Source organism: Anguilla rostrata, chromosome 18, assembly GCF_018555375.3.
Source record: "Anguilla rostrata isolate EN2019 chromosome 18, ASM1855537v3, whole genome shotgun sequence".
Classification (NCBI taxonomy): Eukaryota; Metazoa; Chordata; class Actinopteri; order Anguilliformes; family Anguillidae; genus Anguilla; species Anguilla rostrata.
The window spans coordinates 23279610-23294870 of record NC_057950.1 but is presented as its reverse complement, the minus strand read 5'-3'; the positions used below and the strand labels follow the sequence as shown (position 1 = coordinate 23294870).

The 15261-nt window shown below is 43.2% G+C and overlaps 1 protein-coding gene across 1 annotated transcript in view; it reads left to right on the top strand.

Moving 5' to 3' along the window:
- The window catches only part of col21a1 (collagen, type XXI, alpha 1), a 107695-nt gene that overhangs the window by 43023 nt on the left and 49411 nt on the right, over positions 1-15261 (top strand). Inside the window, exons 30-33 of the mRNA XM_064318171.1 lie at positions 5716-5949; positions 11354-11482; positions 12186-12746; positions 15023-15188. Coding sequence (XP_064174241.1) covers positions 5716-5949; positions 11354-11482; positions 12186-12746; positions 15023-15188 — 1090 coding nt within the window. The remainder of the gene's footprint in view (positions 1-5715; positions 5950-11353; positions 11483-12185; positions 12747-15022; positions 15189-15261) is intronic.

Here is a 15261-nt window from a genome sequence, read left to right as displayed (position 1 = left end):
ATCATGTATTTACTGTCTCTGTCTCCATCTACTGAACATAGATAAGATTTCATTCATTGCTATGCATTACTTCTCAAAATACTTCGGTTATATACGTTATTTTTGAAATTGAGTCTTTAAATAATGGTATTATATAATGTGGATATTTCACACTAATGTAAGCGTTAGTTAGGACTGTAGTGTTTGTGAAGCATTCAACAGTGATGACCTAAGAGTTGGAACATTGCCAAAACGTGGTGGACGGTTGAAAATTTTCATGTCCCGTCCCCATACAAGAAAACATACGAGAGCACAGAGTATAGAAATACATACTAGAGTTAATTATTGCACATTTAGGTACTGTACCGCATTGTGTGACAATATTTTTGCATTATTTTTTAATCTGATAGCAATGTTCCATCTTAAACCTTCATAAGGGGCTAATTTATATGCTTTATAATGAACAAAAAGCATTTTATTCAATTTTGGATATGTTTCTGGACCCTTAGATATTTTAGACCACTGTACTGACTGAAAGCTTGTAATTCCCACTTGAAAATTATGCAACAGTGATTTTCTCGAGTCAAAATAGTTGATTTGTAGTGAAATACGTGGATATGTTATGATTTACAGCAATGCATAATTTAGACATTTTGGATAGATTTGGAGACCCTGGGTACACTGCTTAGTTTTTGCTTCATACATCTATAGTAGTTTTACATATCCACCCTTAGATTTTATGAACTTGTGGTCAACAAGTTTTTGATCTAGCACATGTATAGTTTAACCTGCAATCTCTCAGTATTTCATTGCAAACTTAAAAAGTGCAAATTCATTTTTGATTTTTTGTCAAAACAATTGCATTTGTGGCACTTTATTTCTTCCAAAATTATGAATATAAACTAATCTGCATTAGTATTGTACATTGTACAAATGTCTTGCTTCATTTAAGCCATTTTTCAAGTCTCTGTGGTTCACATCTGGAGTTATAAAGCATTAAATAGGGCACCCCCTAAATGGGCAAGGATTGGCAAGATTTGGCTTGTGCGCTAAGGGGTTAAAGTTAGATTACTAAAAGATGAGGCGATTTCAAAGTGAGGGACGCACACCTCACACCAACTCATGGAAAAATCTGCTGTTAATTTTTTTTTTTTTTTTGCTAAATACGCCTTCCAGGACTTTCATAACGTTTCAGAAACTGCGTCAAAAATGGCCAGAAAAAATTATGTACTCATGTAAAAAAAAAAAAAATTCTGTAATGATTTTTACGTTGTTTATTCTTGATTTATTGTTCATTTACCCCATAAAACACACAAAGATCTCCCTCTATGTTATGTAGCTTCACAGTTGGGGAAAAAAGCTGGGTTCACATTCATGGAGGGGGTCCTTTGAGGACAGCACTATGAAGGCAGTATTGTGGAATACAGTACTGTTGAGGACTGTTAGAGCTTTATACCCACAGCCATGTAGACAGACTAAGGGTTAAAGGTCACACTTGTATCGTGAAATGTGCTCCCATTCGGAACTACGAGCGGAACAGCAACCACAGTGGAGATATTTTGGGGGACATTACCCAAAATGGGCTTGGGTTTCAGATATTGCCCCTACACGTGATTACATTGTGAATTATGTTCCAATGGCTGAATGAATTTTTTCTGTGATCATGAGAGTCCTCACAGACATTTACCTTGTGTACTTACTGTTAATGATCAGCCAGGAAAGGGTTAAGCATTTTTCAGCCACATGACTTTGCATCAGCAAAAATACTGGGCAATTTGACCAATCAGATGCCAGCCAAACTTGCGAAAACCTTTCGCAAACGTATCATTTGGCAGGTGATTTTATCGGAACTTTGACTCAAATTAAAAACAGCATCAAACCTCCTTATGGAGGTTGGAAAATGTTTGTGTAAAGCAAAACAGTTTACTTAAGTAAGCACATTTTACTGTCTATATTGTGTATATTACAAAGTTTGGGTTCTGGACAAAACATAAACCACCGCTCATCAAAAATGCCTGCGTTGCTTTTTAAGTGTAATTTAGACAGCTGGTGCTCTCCTAACAATCGTTTGCATCATTAAAAAAAACCTAATTCAGTTTGAAAATGTAATACATGTGGGCTAGATGTCTAGCTAGTGACCAAGGATGCTATGAAATAACACTTATATAGGAATAAAATACTTAACACTGAATACCTTTACTTTTGTGATATTATATTAGATAGATCAATGTATATTTATGTCTGTCTGAGTGTATGCAGTGGGTGTTCTACATGTTTGTGTGCCTATCTGTCTGTTTCTGCGTGTGTAAGTGAATGCATGTATGCTTGTGTCTGCATATGTGTGTGTGTGTGTGTAAATGTGTGTGCATGTGTGAGTGTAAGAGTGTGTGTTTGTGTGTGTGTGTGTGTGTGTGTGTGTGTGTGTGCATGCACATGTCTGCAGAAAATCAAGGTAGGTAAGATCCCTGCACAGATTGGACCAGGACCAACTGGACATGCCAGTCCCCAGCAGTGGAACTTTGCCTACCAACGCTATTATCCACGCTGGATGCAGAGGGCCGTATGAGCTGTAAGTGCCCTCTGTATCCAGGCTCGAGGCTCTTCTCATCTCCTCTCCGCCTCAAGGCCTCCAGCTCAGTGGAACTTTCTCCTGAGCCTGGACGTTCGCCCCAGTCTCCGTAGCAAGAGGACTCCCTCTGACCGAGATTTTCCACAACGGGGTTTTTGCTGAAGACTGTATTAGTAACAAGGAGGCTGACCTCCGATTGGACATTCATCAAGCTGGGGGCTTGGCTGCCAGACTCTTGTCAGCCGGAGAATCTTTACCACGGAGAGTCTGGAAGGCAGGAGGTTCTGACAGCCTCGGCGAGGCTCCGGTCCTCCTGGCATGGGCGCCGCGCTCCGCCTGCCGACCAAACGCCGTAAATCACCGTGACGGAGGCTTCCCCTCTGTCACCGCGAAGCCAACCGTCGCGCAGGTGAGCTTCTCTTTCGTTCAGGTTATTTATGAAGGGCTCCTGTGATTCCCTGATTTTCCGCTATCTGATGCAGGCGAGGTCCAATCCGCTTCCCCCCGAGGTCCCGAGCCGCCGGTTTCCAGATGAATCTGCGGAGGCGGAGGCTTCCACAGGCGGATAAGCGATCAGCATCTCCAAAAGCTCTTTTGAATTCACGAGCTGCACCTGTCTATTTAATCAAAGCGTCTTCAGTAGCAACGTACCGCCACGCACAGGAGACTGTAAGAGGGGAAAAGGGAAAACTTTTAACTCTTTGGGACTTAACTCTCCAGCTAAAGGACTGTTTTTATCTTCCATAACTTCATTTCTGTTAAGTTCCCTCTCCAGGAGGTACTCTACATGGCCAAAAATATGTGGACACCAGACATCCAACATCTCATCCAGAATTACGAGCATTAATATGGAGTTGGTCCACCCTTTGCTGCTATAACCTCCTCCACTCTTCGGGAAAGGCTTTACACTAGATGTTGGAGCATTGCTGCAGGGATTTGCTTCCATTCACTCAGAAGAGCATCAGTGAGGTCGAGCACTGATTGGGCGATTAAGCCTGGCTCTCATTTGACTTTCCAGTTGATCCCAAAGGTGATGGATGGGGTTGAGGTCTGGACTTTGTGCAGGCTAGTCAAGTTCTTCCACACCGTTCTCGACAAAACCATTTCTATATGGACCTTTCTTTGTGCCCTGGGGGCATTATCATGCTGAAACATGAAAGGGCCTTCCCCAAACTATCGGGGAAGCACAGAATTGTGGACATATGTCTAGAATGTGATTGTATGCTGTAGCATTAAGATTTTCCTTCACTGGAACAGAGGGGCCTAGCCCAAACCATGAAAAACAGCCCCAGATCAAGGGGTGTCCAGATAATTATAGCATATAGCGTACTAAATTCACTATCCACACAAAACAAACGGCACATTCTGGGGAGAAGTGCGGTGCACGCAACACGCTGCTCCTGGATCAGCACTTCGTCTGGGCCCGGCAAAACGTCACGCGTTGATAAAACACAGACGGCATTGTCTTTTTAAAACCGGTCATTAAATTGTTTTGTCTAGCAAATGCACACCAGGTGTCATATCGTTCCAGTCAGAGCATTAGACTTAAAAACGGACGGAGTGAACCAAGCAGGTGTAATCCTCATGCAGGTTCAACATCCAGGATACTGCGGTAGGAAAATGTTGTGTGCGTCACAGCAAGCAGACAAGTTTTACCTGCATGTGAACGAAAGCAGGCCCAAGCCTGAGACTTATGTGATGCATTGGGTGGACATTAGAATATGTTGCACTTCCTCGCTTTATGGTGAGATTGCAATGCATTTTATTTGTGCTTTCAATGGTCAGTGTAACATTGTATATTGTGATGGCCTAATCAGTGTAGTTTTACCTTTTTAAACATGTAAGCCAATCAACTTTCTTTGTTTTGATCTTGACTTCCAGTCATGGCATTATCACTTCATAAAGCACCTATGAGCAAATATGATGGATAATTTATTTTGAACAATTTTATTATTCCTTCTTCCCCTCCCAAATTTGGAATACAGTACACAATTGTATATTTGTAACATTATAACTGTAATAATTGCTAAATTTTAACTGTCTTATTATTGTAGCATCCTGTGCTCCAGAACAACCCCCCCCCCCCTCCCTCGCCCACAAATATGTTTGCTGCCAGCATCTCTTCCATCACACTCAGTACCTGAGCTGCACAGACACTGCACTGAAAGGCTGGCCTCCTTTCCCTGGAGTATGGGCGCTGTAAGCAGTCACACAAAGGGGTTCCTGGCCAGGTTAATCAGCAAGCTCCAGATTAGATCTAGAAACGTAAGGGTCGGGACCTTCTATCTTTACGTTCAGTCATGGGTGGCTACCCGAGTAATTGTAGCATACCGAATAGAATTATATACTTACACTATGGTGCTAACAAGTCAGCAATGGATATCAAGTTGTGAATGCATTTAAGACCCACGGGCCGATTTTTATAGGTTCCACCTCAGTATCCATGCTTGTATCTCTCCATGACTGCACCACTTTAAACTAAGAATTATGGTACAGTAAGTCACAGTTCGGAAGACACACTGCTCTCTTTCGTCACTAGTTATCAGAAATAAAAACATGCAAGAATGGTGCTGTTTGTAACAGACCCCAGACGTTCAATCCTGATCCGGACAGTGATCTGCATTTGAATTTCTAAGAAAAGGGAAACAAACCAGCAAATTGTTTTGAGAAAGTGATGCCAGCACGAATGATAATGATTAGTTTTGTGTGTGTGTAGCATGGAGAGAATGTGCCAATTTGGAATGGCTGAGGAAAGGGCACTGTTCTTTTCGGTGGGAACATTAACAGATTGGACCCAGTACCCGTGCCGAATGTCCAAATATTTCTTTACCTTAAACAGACATGGATGCATCTTGTTCCCCCTCACATTTCCAGGGAGAACAGACTGCAGCTGGCTCAAAGACTCAAACTAAGCACAATCACCCCCCCCCCCCCTCAGATTCACAATACAAGGCAAGCAGTCAAATATAACGACCATCCAACACAGCTGTCGGTTGAAACTGACCATATTCCTGATTCCAGGAACCCCCACACTCTCTTGGTATGCTGGGAGTACAGAAAAAAAAATCTAAAAAAAACTGGATGTAACACAACTGCCATCATTGGTACTATTTTCCTTCTGCTCTAAAAAAAGAAGGAAAAAAAAAAGTCTCCCATCCATTTTTTTTGAACGCTGTCCTTATCTGTGTGTCTTTTCCACTCGGCGGTAATTGAAGGTGGCGTCGGTCCAGCAGGGATGTGGGAAACGGGACGGGGAGAGGGCAGGCTCTCTCACGCTGGAGAAACATCTGCCGAACGCAGCCTCCAGAAAGCCAGCGTCTCTCCGGCGGCTCCGCGCAGTCATGCCCGCTCGGTCTCGCTGAATAGAGGACCGGACTCCCGCTACGCGCGCGCTGCTCCAGGTGAGGCGCTCATTTCTCTGCTGCTTTTAAGGACGGGAAGGGAAGCCCTTCGGTGCGGTTTCGGGGGCAGGGAATGTGTTTCTCGGTTTGCGGTGGGCTTAAAACAAGGTGGTCGCCTGGTGTGTTTGCAGTGCAAAGCAACATTTGGTTTTCTCTCATCCAGGAACGCAGTTAGCTGTGAACTGCTAGTTATGACTATGCTGTTGAGATGCTTTTTTTCTTTACTTTATTTGTGCTGCAGGATTTTTAATTTTATCTCTCATCTCCCTCCTAGTAAAAAAAAAAATGAATGAATGAATTAAATATATGAAATAGCAGTGAAACAATTGACGCCTAGCATGCAGTTCATATTAATACCGTTGCAATAACTTTTTTTTTTTTAGGCTTGTCACACAATTTAACTGATTTTTAAAAAAAAGTATTGCACTTGAATGCATTAAAATCGGTAGAGCCCTTGTGGTACACGCGCTGTATACTTTGGATCAAAGACTTGGCACGTCATAAAACTAGCATAATGACAGAAGCCATGCACAGCCAGCAGCCTGCTGCACAAGTTCGCAGCTCTCGTTCCCCCTGTTAGCGCTGGTGTCACTCCCATGGAATGACTGGAATTATCGCACTGCGTTCTATCGAAGGGTTGGCTCCGCTCGTAAAAAAAGACGCTTCTTAATCCACTCCTGAGGTGTGACGTCTGAAAATGAGCCAGGTGTCAGTTTGGAAAGATGTTTTAGCCGAGGCATGTAGCTTGTGATCTGAAAGAAGAAAAATAAAGTGTTTAAAATCAAAGATGGACTTTCATGATTCTATGGATAGTACTGCTGAGCATCTTTGAGCATGAAGTGACTCCAGTTCCAGCTAAGCAAGTGTTTCTGTGCACTGGTTCATGGTTTTGATTATTTGAACCCAAGTTGATGGGGGAACTGATATAATGTTTTGGCCATTCTTATGATGCCTATGAAAGGATCTGGCTGTAATTCATTTTCCCCTTGCCTTGGCAAACTAATTGAACATGTTCACCAGCAGTTACTGATTTAGTGCTGGAATAACCTCTCTTGTTGCAACAGAAGGTTTAAAGCAACAAAATAAAAATGAAATAAAATTCAATTAAAAAAACAATGGTAGATCAGCATGGTGGGGCCTTAGTTCTGATAGGATATTCCAATCTGGAAAAGTTAAGGTCCAGTGACTGCTTGGAGGAAAAACACACTCACAATGGATGTACAACAGGTCCAGTTTCTGCTGAGCTATCCATGTTTGCATGTACTGGGATTCTGAGAACAAGCACTTGCCTTAAACCAAATTTACAGACATGCACAGCAAACTAGCTGCTGAAGCAACTCACCTGCCATCTAAAATGTAATGCATGGAAATATTATACATTGTTTCCGGTTCCCCCTTCCCCTACACACACTCTCACACACACAGAGAGACGCACATGCACACACACACAATGCAAAGAAGATTCACAGCATGTTTTGCAGTCATTATTATTTTGTTCTAAAACTTGCTTCACAGCTGATTTTTTGTAAGAGTAATGATGCTGTTTCTGGCTCATGCAAATCTGTGGTTTGTTAATATTGTTCAAAGAACAGAGAGCTTGTTTACTGTTGGCACGTTTTTGAGAACAACGGGACGCCAATATAGCCGAAAGACCGATAAGGCATTTCTGACATGTCTGGTGGGCCAGAACAAATAAACAAAGTAAATGCATTTAACTTTTCCTTATTATTAAATAATTACTGCGCTCAACATCAATGAGCGTAAAAATGTAAGCTACACAAGCAAGAATGTAAAAACGATGCCAAAGAACAAAAACCAGGAAAGGATAGAAATCCCTTAAACATACAAGTGAAGATTTGTGAATACAATCTCCAGAATCATGTATTGGCTGAGCCTTTCACTGGAAAACCGAAATAAATCACACATGGCTTCCGGACTCCGTCTTTCGACTGGATAGCATCCACAAGGCCCGAAAATAAATCTTGTTATAACTATTGCTACAAACAAGGGGGAATAATTCCCAGAGAAATCCCAAACGCGGGATTTCTGAGTCGTGTTTTAGACTGGGACTAAGGTGAAATTCTGCTGAATTTCAGAGTGATTTTTTCCAGAGGATTTTCTAAGGAAGTGCATACCGGAGGCTTGCAGTTCCTTGTGCCTCTTAGGTCAGGGATTAGGGTTGGCATGCAAAAAGATGCCAAATGGCTAACCAGACCTGGCAATCTGAAACGTGTTCTCTTCAAAGATCCAGGCTTCTGGGGTGTATCTGGGGTCCCTGCTCAGTTCCAAAACATGGCACCATGTTTTACCATGACCCTCAAGTCTTGAAAGACTGTGGTTCTGTTTAATGGCGAATGATGAGTGCATTGCCAGAGCAGAACCTGCTCTTCTAATGATGAGCGCATCGTCAAATCAGAACCTGCTCTTCTAATGATGAGCGCATCGTCAAATCAGAACCTGCTCTTCTACTGATGAGCGCATCGTCAAATCAGAACCTGCTCTTCTAATGATGAGCGCATCGTCAAATCAGAACCTGCTCTTCTATGATGAGCGATCGTCAATCAGAACCTGCTCTTCTACTGATGAGCGCTTCGCAAATCAGAACCTGCTTCTTCTACTGATGAGCGCTTGTCATCAGAACCTGCCTCTAATGATGAGCGCTCTCAAATCGAACCTGCTCTCTAATGATGGAGACGCATCGTCAAATCAGAACCTGCTCTTCTACTGATGAGCGCTTCGTCAAATCAGAACCTGCTCTTCTAATGGTGAGCTTATCGCCAGGTCAGAACCCGCTCATGGCGAGTGCACTGGTGGGTCGGAACCGGCTCTTGTGAGGCCAGCGCTGTCCCGGTTTCGTCGTGAGTGCGTGCGATTGGTCAGTGTCCAAGGCCTGGGATCCTGCTGTCTCACTGCACAAATGGATTCCGTGTGGGACCAGTCCCAGACCAGCCCTGGGGCGGACGGAAGAGGGGAAGCTGTGCCAACTGGCCGGAGCAGAGGGGGGGTTTTCCACCCCCCCCCCCCCCCACCCCACCATTCCACCGCCCCCCTGCCACTCCCCAAACCCCCACCCTGCCCCCAGGGCTCGAGCAAGAACGCTGGAGCAAGTACCCCTGTGCAATGTCAGCTTGCCTCCTCACTGTTCTGTTTCAACGCGGGGGCAGATAATTGGAAAAACACACTCACAGTATCACCAGGACAGCCAGCTTACAGTAGAGGTTGGGGCTGGGAGGAAGGGGTGGGGCTGGGGGTAGGTGGGGGGCAGGGGGCGGGTGGGTGTGGACATATGTCCATAAACTAGAGTATCTATCATAATGGGTCCACCCCCTAGAGTGAATCCCATCTCTAAGTGTTATCAGATGGATAGAGACAGTCATATGCGCACACACACACACACACACACACACACACACACACACAGCCAGCCCTGTTCTTCTGTGCTTATTGGTTCCTGTTTATTGTGGTGTCCTATTTACAGTGTCTACATTCTCTATATTTTTCCCACGCAGGAAGACTGCTAATAAATCACATTGTCATACAGCATGAAAACGCATACCCAAGTAGGCATTAAGCATCTTCGGCTAGCGTGGGTATTCCACAGATGTTGGGGTCACTGAGGTGGTCATGTGGATTACATGGGAGGAAGTCTTGGGAGCCAAAGCAGTGGGACAGTTAGATCTAAAGTTCTGCATATTTGCACGCATATCCAGTGGTCACACTATCCCATGGAATACTGCATATTTGGAACGCAGGACATTTCAAAATCTGCGTTCTACACTAAATCCCTTGTGTTCTGATGAAAAGAACAATTTTCACCATATTATGCCAACAATGGCACAATTACTGTATGCCTTTCATAATCTTATTATGACACTTGCAACAGAAACAGGATGAAATATGCTAATGTTTTGGCGTTCTGATCAAAACAATATTTTCCCCACGCAGGCTAATGATAAAAACAACCCGAGGAGCGATTTATGTTTTGCTTGCTCATCTTGCGCAAGCTACAGTGGCGTAGGCAGAAACAAACTGTCGGGCAGGCCTGTGAAATGTGGGTAGGCCGACAGGGCAGGTTGTTTTTCGGGAATAAATTTTCCACAGGCGCTATGCCTCCTATGACACTAGTATATTATTCCTGAGGGCAATGCGGTCATCGTGCTGACTACCAAATCTACCCCCTTACGGTAGTACAAAAACAATTAGGCTACGTAAATCAATAATACAGCAAGTACACAAGAAGGAGAGCACAGGCCTCCCAAACACAACAATGCAACACCCCTCCCTATAAAGCGTGTGTCCACTCGTAACAGGCACAACTTATTAGCCCTAATGAAGAGGAAATTGTACAAATTAAAATGTTCGCAACAAAGGCGAGGCAAACAAGACCAGCAAACTTAAAAACCCATACCATCAAGAGTCCCCTATAGCAAGCATGCCCTTTTACAGGCAGAAAATAATCAGCTATTCAACTTTAAAATGCCAACAATCTTTATAAACAAACTTTTACTATAAACCTCTCTAGTGTAAAACATTAACAACCTGTTAACGTACAAGATGGTACCTTTAGTGATTACATTATAGTATTATTGCCACTGTGGGCATAAAAGTCTTGCTTCAGCAGCTAGTTTGCTGTGCATGTCTGTAATTTTGGTTTAAGGCAAGTGCTTGTTCTCAGAATCCCAGTACATGCAAACATGGATAGCTCAGCAGAAACTGGACCTGTTGTACATCCAGTGTGGTTGTGTTTTTCCTCCAAGCAGTCACTGGACTTTAACTTTTCCAGATTGGCATGGGCCATGTACAAAAACTGTAAGTTTTACGTGGTGAAACCAAAGTGTATAAAAAATACCCTTAAATAAAAGCTTTAAAAAAAGTGTACTTTAACCACATGGTAACTGTTTGATTGCAAAAAATTGTCGAGAACAGCCAAATCTCCCCCCCCCCAAAAAATAAATGTATATATGTTTTTGTCCAAAACATTATGGAGCTCAGTGTATATGTGTGGCTGTATCTAGACAGTAAAATTACTATTGACTTAGGCACTCAATAAAACAAAATTTAAAACCAATTACCTAAAATTGACCATTTTTACAGAAATGGAACTGAAATGTTTTTTATGCTATTCTTCTGGTCTGAACATTTCTCAAAGGGTAAAGGACAAGGTACAGTGTACTGTAAATGTAAATGACTTCGTGCCTCATTTTGAAAATATAGTCTCTGTGTGTGCGTGCGTGTATGTGTGTGTATGTGTTTGTGCGTGTGTGTGTGTGTGTGTGTGTGTGTGTGTGTGTGTGCGTATAAGTTCATTTCATGCACATAGTTGAAAATGTTGGAGCTACACTGTTCCATGCAATGAGACTGTTTATCTGTTCTCTTGGCTGCGTGTCTGACGGGTGTTGTGCAGGTGGTACTGGAGCAGGGCTCTTCCACACCATGGCCTACAGACGGCAGAACCGACATCTGTGTCTCCAGTCCCTCGCCCCACTGCTCCTGCTCTCTCTCTGCGTCGCACAGCGGGAGGACATGAGATCCAGTAAGACCGCCACCGGCATGCACACACACCGCCATGCACGCATACTGCCATCAACATGCACACACACCGCCATCGTCATGCACACATCGCCACTGCCATGCAAGGGGCCCACCCTTTGCTGCTATAACAACCTCCACTCTTCAGGGAAGGCTTTATACTAGATGCTGCTGCAGGGATTTGCTTCCATTCAGCCAGAAGAGCATTAGTGAGGTTGGCTCTGATTGGGCGACTAGGCCTGGCTTGCAGTTGGCTTTCCAACTGATGCCAAAGGTGTGGGATGGGGTTGAAGTCAGGGCTCTGTCAAGTTCTTCCACACCATTCTTGATAAGACCATTTCTATATGGACCTCACTTCGTGCCTGGGGGCATTGTCATGCTGAAACAGGAAAGGGCCTTCCCCAAACTGTTGAGGAAGCACAGAATTGTCTAGAGTGTGATTGAATGCTGTAGCATTTTAAGGTTTCCCTACACTGGAACTAAGGGGCCTAGTTCAAACCATGATAAACAGCCCCAAAGCAAGAGGTGTTTTGGTCATGTAGTGTATTTCTGACTGAAAGATTCAAAAGTCTTTCCCAGGGATATATCTTACAAAAATATATGAGTCATGATCTATATTGTTACAAGATTATGCACTGTTTCTGTGAAGCTATGTATCATGCCTCTCTCGTCTCTCTATTCTCTCTTTCTCTCTCTCCCCTTCTCAGGTTGCAGAACGGCTCCGAGCGATTTAGTGTTTATTCTAGACGGTTCTTGGAGTGTGGCCGACACTAACTTTGAGATAGTCAAACGGTGGCTGGTGAACATCACCATCCAGTTCAAAATCGGCCAGGAGTTCACGCAGGTGGGCGTGATCCAGTACAGCGACGACCCCCACCTGCACGTCCCGCTGGGGAGCCACTACTCCAGCGAAAAGCTCATCAATGCCATGGAGTCCATCGAGTACATGGGCGGCAACACCAACACGGGGAAGGCCATCCAGTTCGCCAGCGACCGACTCTTCGCCACCTCTGAGCGTGCACCCAACGGCGTGGCGAAGATCGCCGTGGTCCTCACGGACGGGAAGTCGCAGGACGAGGTGTCGGAGGCGGCCGAGGAGGCGCGGACGAAGGGCGTCACCCTGTTCGCCATCGGGGTGGGCGAGGAGGTGGTGGAGAGGCAGCTGAAGGCCATCGCCAACAAGCCGCACTCCACCTACGTCTTCTACGTGGAGGACTACATGGCCATCTCCAAAATCCGCGAGGTGATTCGACAAAAGCTGTGTGAAGGTGAAAATTTTTTTGTTTGTTTTGCGGAACCATATTTGAGTTCTTCGTTCCCCTTTGCCAGAGCTCATTACTTTACGCCTGCCAGACGTACTGTACACGGTGTTAAAAAACAATAAATGACACAAGGTTTTTGGCATTTAACTGAGAACAGGTGCTACGGTGGCATACCTCATTTCACCTTCATGCCTGTAGGCAGACGGATTCATGCAGACCCTTTAGCGTGAACTGCATGCATAATTTAGCGAGGAGCGCGTGATAGAACGTATCGGCCTTCAGATTTATTTGATCTGATTTATTGCTCATAACATTTCAGCTCTGCCTCCACATGGACGGTCATATATTTTGTCACGGCGTAAAATTATAGCTTTTGGAAACGTTTCATCAATTTCCTGTCTTTGACACTCAACCTTGAAATAAATCCTCAAAATAGAAGTGAAAATGAAGAAACTCGTTTTGACAACCTTTTTCATCAAATGGGTCCACAAAATGTGCCGGTCGCAGAAAATGTCCTTCTGAGTAAAAATGTTGACTGCAGAAACGTATTCCACATCCTGTGCAGCCTTCATTTGATATTTAACACACTAGAACCTGGAAATATGTCTACGTCATATCGTTATACAGTATATCTATATAAGACACTCAACTAATTGGTAAAATGCAAATATTGATAATTATATAGGCCACAGTATTAGCAGTGATTATAATCACTGAAATACAGAAATACAAATAAAATATCCTTAAATGGCATAAATAGAGATTATTTAAATATTCTTATAGTTGCTAAGGACCGCCAGGCCCCAGATCATTAAAAATGCAGATCTTTATTTGATGTCTTCTGGGTATGTTCTATTTCCAAGCCATTCACGAGTTGTCATTGCTTCATGTTCTGCAAATTCCTTCCAGTTTAGCATACGGCTGTGGCATACCCAGGATTTTATAAAGTACCCTGTGTTTATCGACCAGCATTGAATATCGGTATTGTGTAAATCTGATGAATTACGACATTATTCATTCTGGAAAAAACATTTAACAAAAATAAAGCCGACATTCAGTCTGGACCAGCCTTTGATGTGAGTAATTAGTCACCCCTGTTTCATTATTGTCAAATGATCGCGGAGCACAAAAGCCTGAATGTTACCCAGAATTCTTCATGGTCACATGGCCAATCAGTGCTGAAAGCTGGGATCGTGTGGGATAGAGAGTTTTAGAGTTTTAGAACCACTGTACAAGTAAAAAAACAATAAATTGAACCAAAGAGAAACATTAGAGTCATCAGTTTAGAACGTCATCGGAGTGAATGGTCCAAACATTAAGTAGTTGAAGATCAGAAAATACAGGTAAACAATTTCAAATCAGTTATTTTTTACAATTATCTCTGGGCATACAGTAAGGAAGAGGGTGTGTGCTTTTTTTGGGCAAAGGTTACATTTCGTTTGGTTTTCGCAATGAGAGAGACTTTTCCAGAGTTGGACTTCATGCTTGTCCAGCATTCCATTCCAATGTTTTTATTTTTTCTTACTACAGATTCGTCATTTCAGTTTTGCAGCCAACTAAAATAATTGCTGCAGTTCTTGGAATGTTCAGTCCCAAAAATGCCTACTCACTGACCATATGGCATACATTCAAAACACGGGGATACTGTATTATTTAACAGAGAAAATATTTATCTTCTTTAAAAAAATTTAATTAAACACGCACTGACATTTATATGCATATAAATATCCATGCATGTAAATAAAACAGACAATCTTAAATACTGCTGACGTAAGCATGTTCCAGGAGCTCTAACAAATAGTAATTTATGCTCTCATGACTGATACTATCATTTGCACACGAGATACACAGCTTTGACTAAAATTTCAACAGATAGGAAAACATGACAAAAACATATCACTTGTTGGAAGTGCACTATGTCCATCGAAATATAAATATACTGAATATCATTCATAGTATTGTACACAGGCGAATGAACAGGTATGTGCTGTTCATTTTCCATGTTCAATTTGAGGAGGACAGTTGTACATTTAGATCTGAATGTGCTGGTTAAATGTGAAAAAGGTTATGACATAGTAACTGAATATGACATAGTTTAGTTATTGCATCATTACAGTGCTTGGATTATCACAGCATTGTGTGTATTGAGTATTGAATCTGATAATCTGCAAAAGATCTGAGCCTACCTTTCTCTGTCTTTCTCCCTCCCTCTCTCTCTCTGTCTTTCTTTCCCTCCCTGATTCTCTCTCTCTGTCTCTCTCTCCCTTGCTCTGCGACTGTAGAAACGGTTTGCCCAGAGAGAATCCCTGTGAACAGTCGCGGCGAGAAAGGCTTTGATATGCTGGTGCATCTGAACTTGGCAAAGAAAGCCAAAAAGACGCAAGGCTCTTTCTACGGTAAAAAAGCCTACCAGGTGACCTCGCGCGTTGACTTAAGCGAAAGCACAAGGTAAGGCCTGCTTGACCCCGGGGTCTCCCTGGCGACCCGCCACATTTCAAATCAAATCTCATCTTAACCTCCA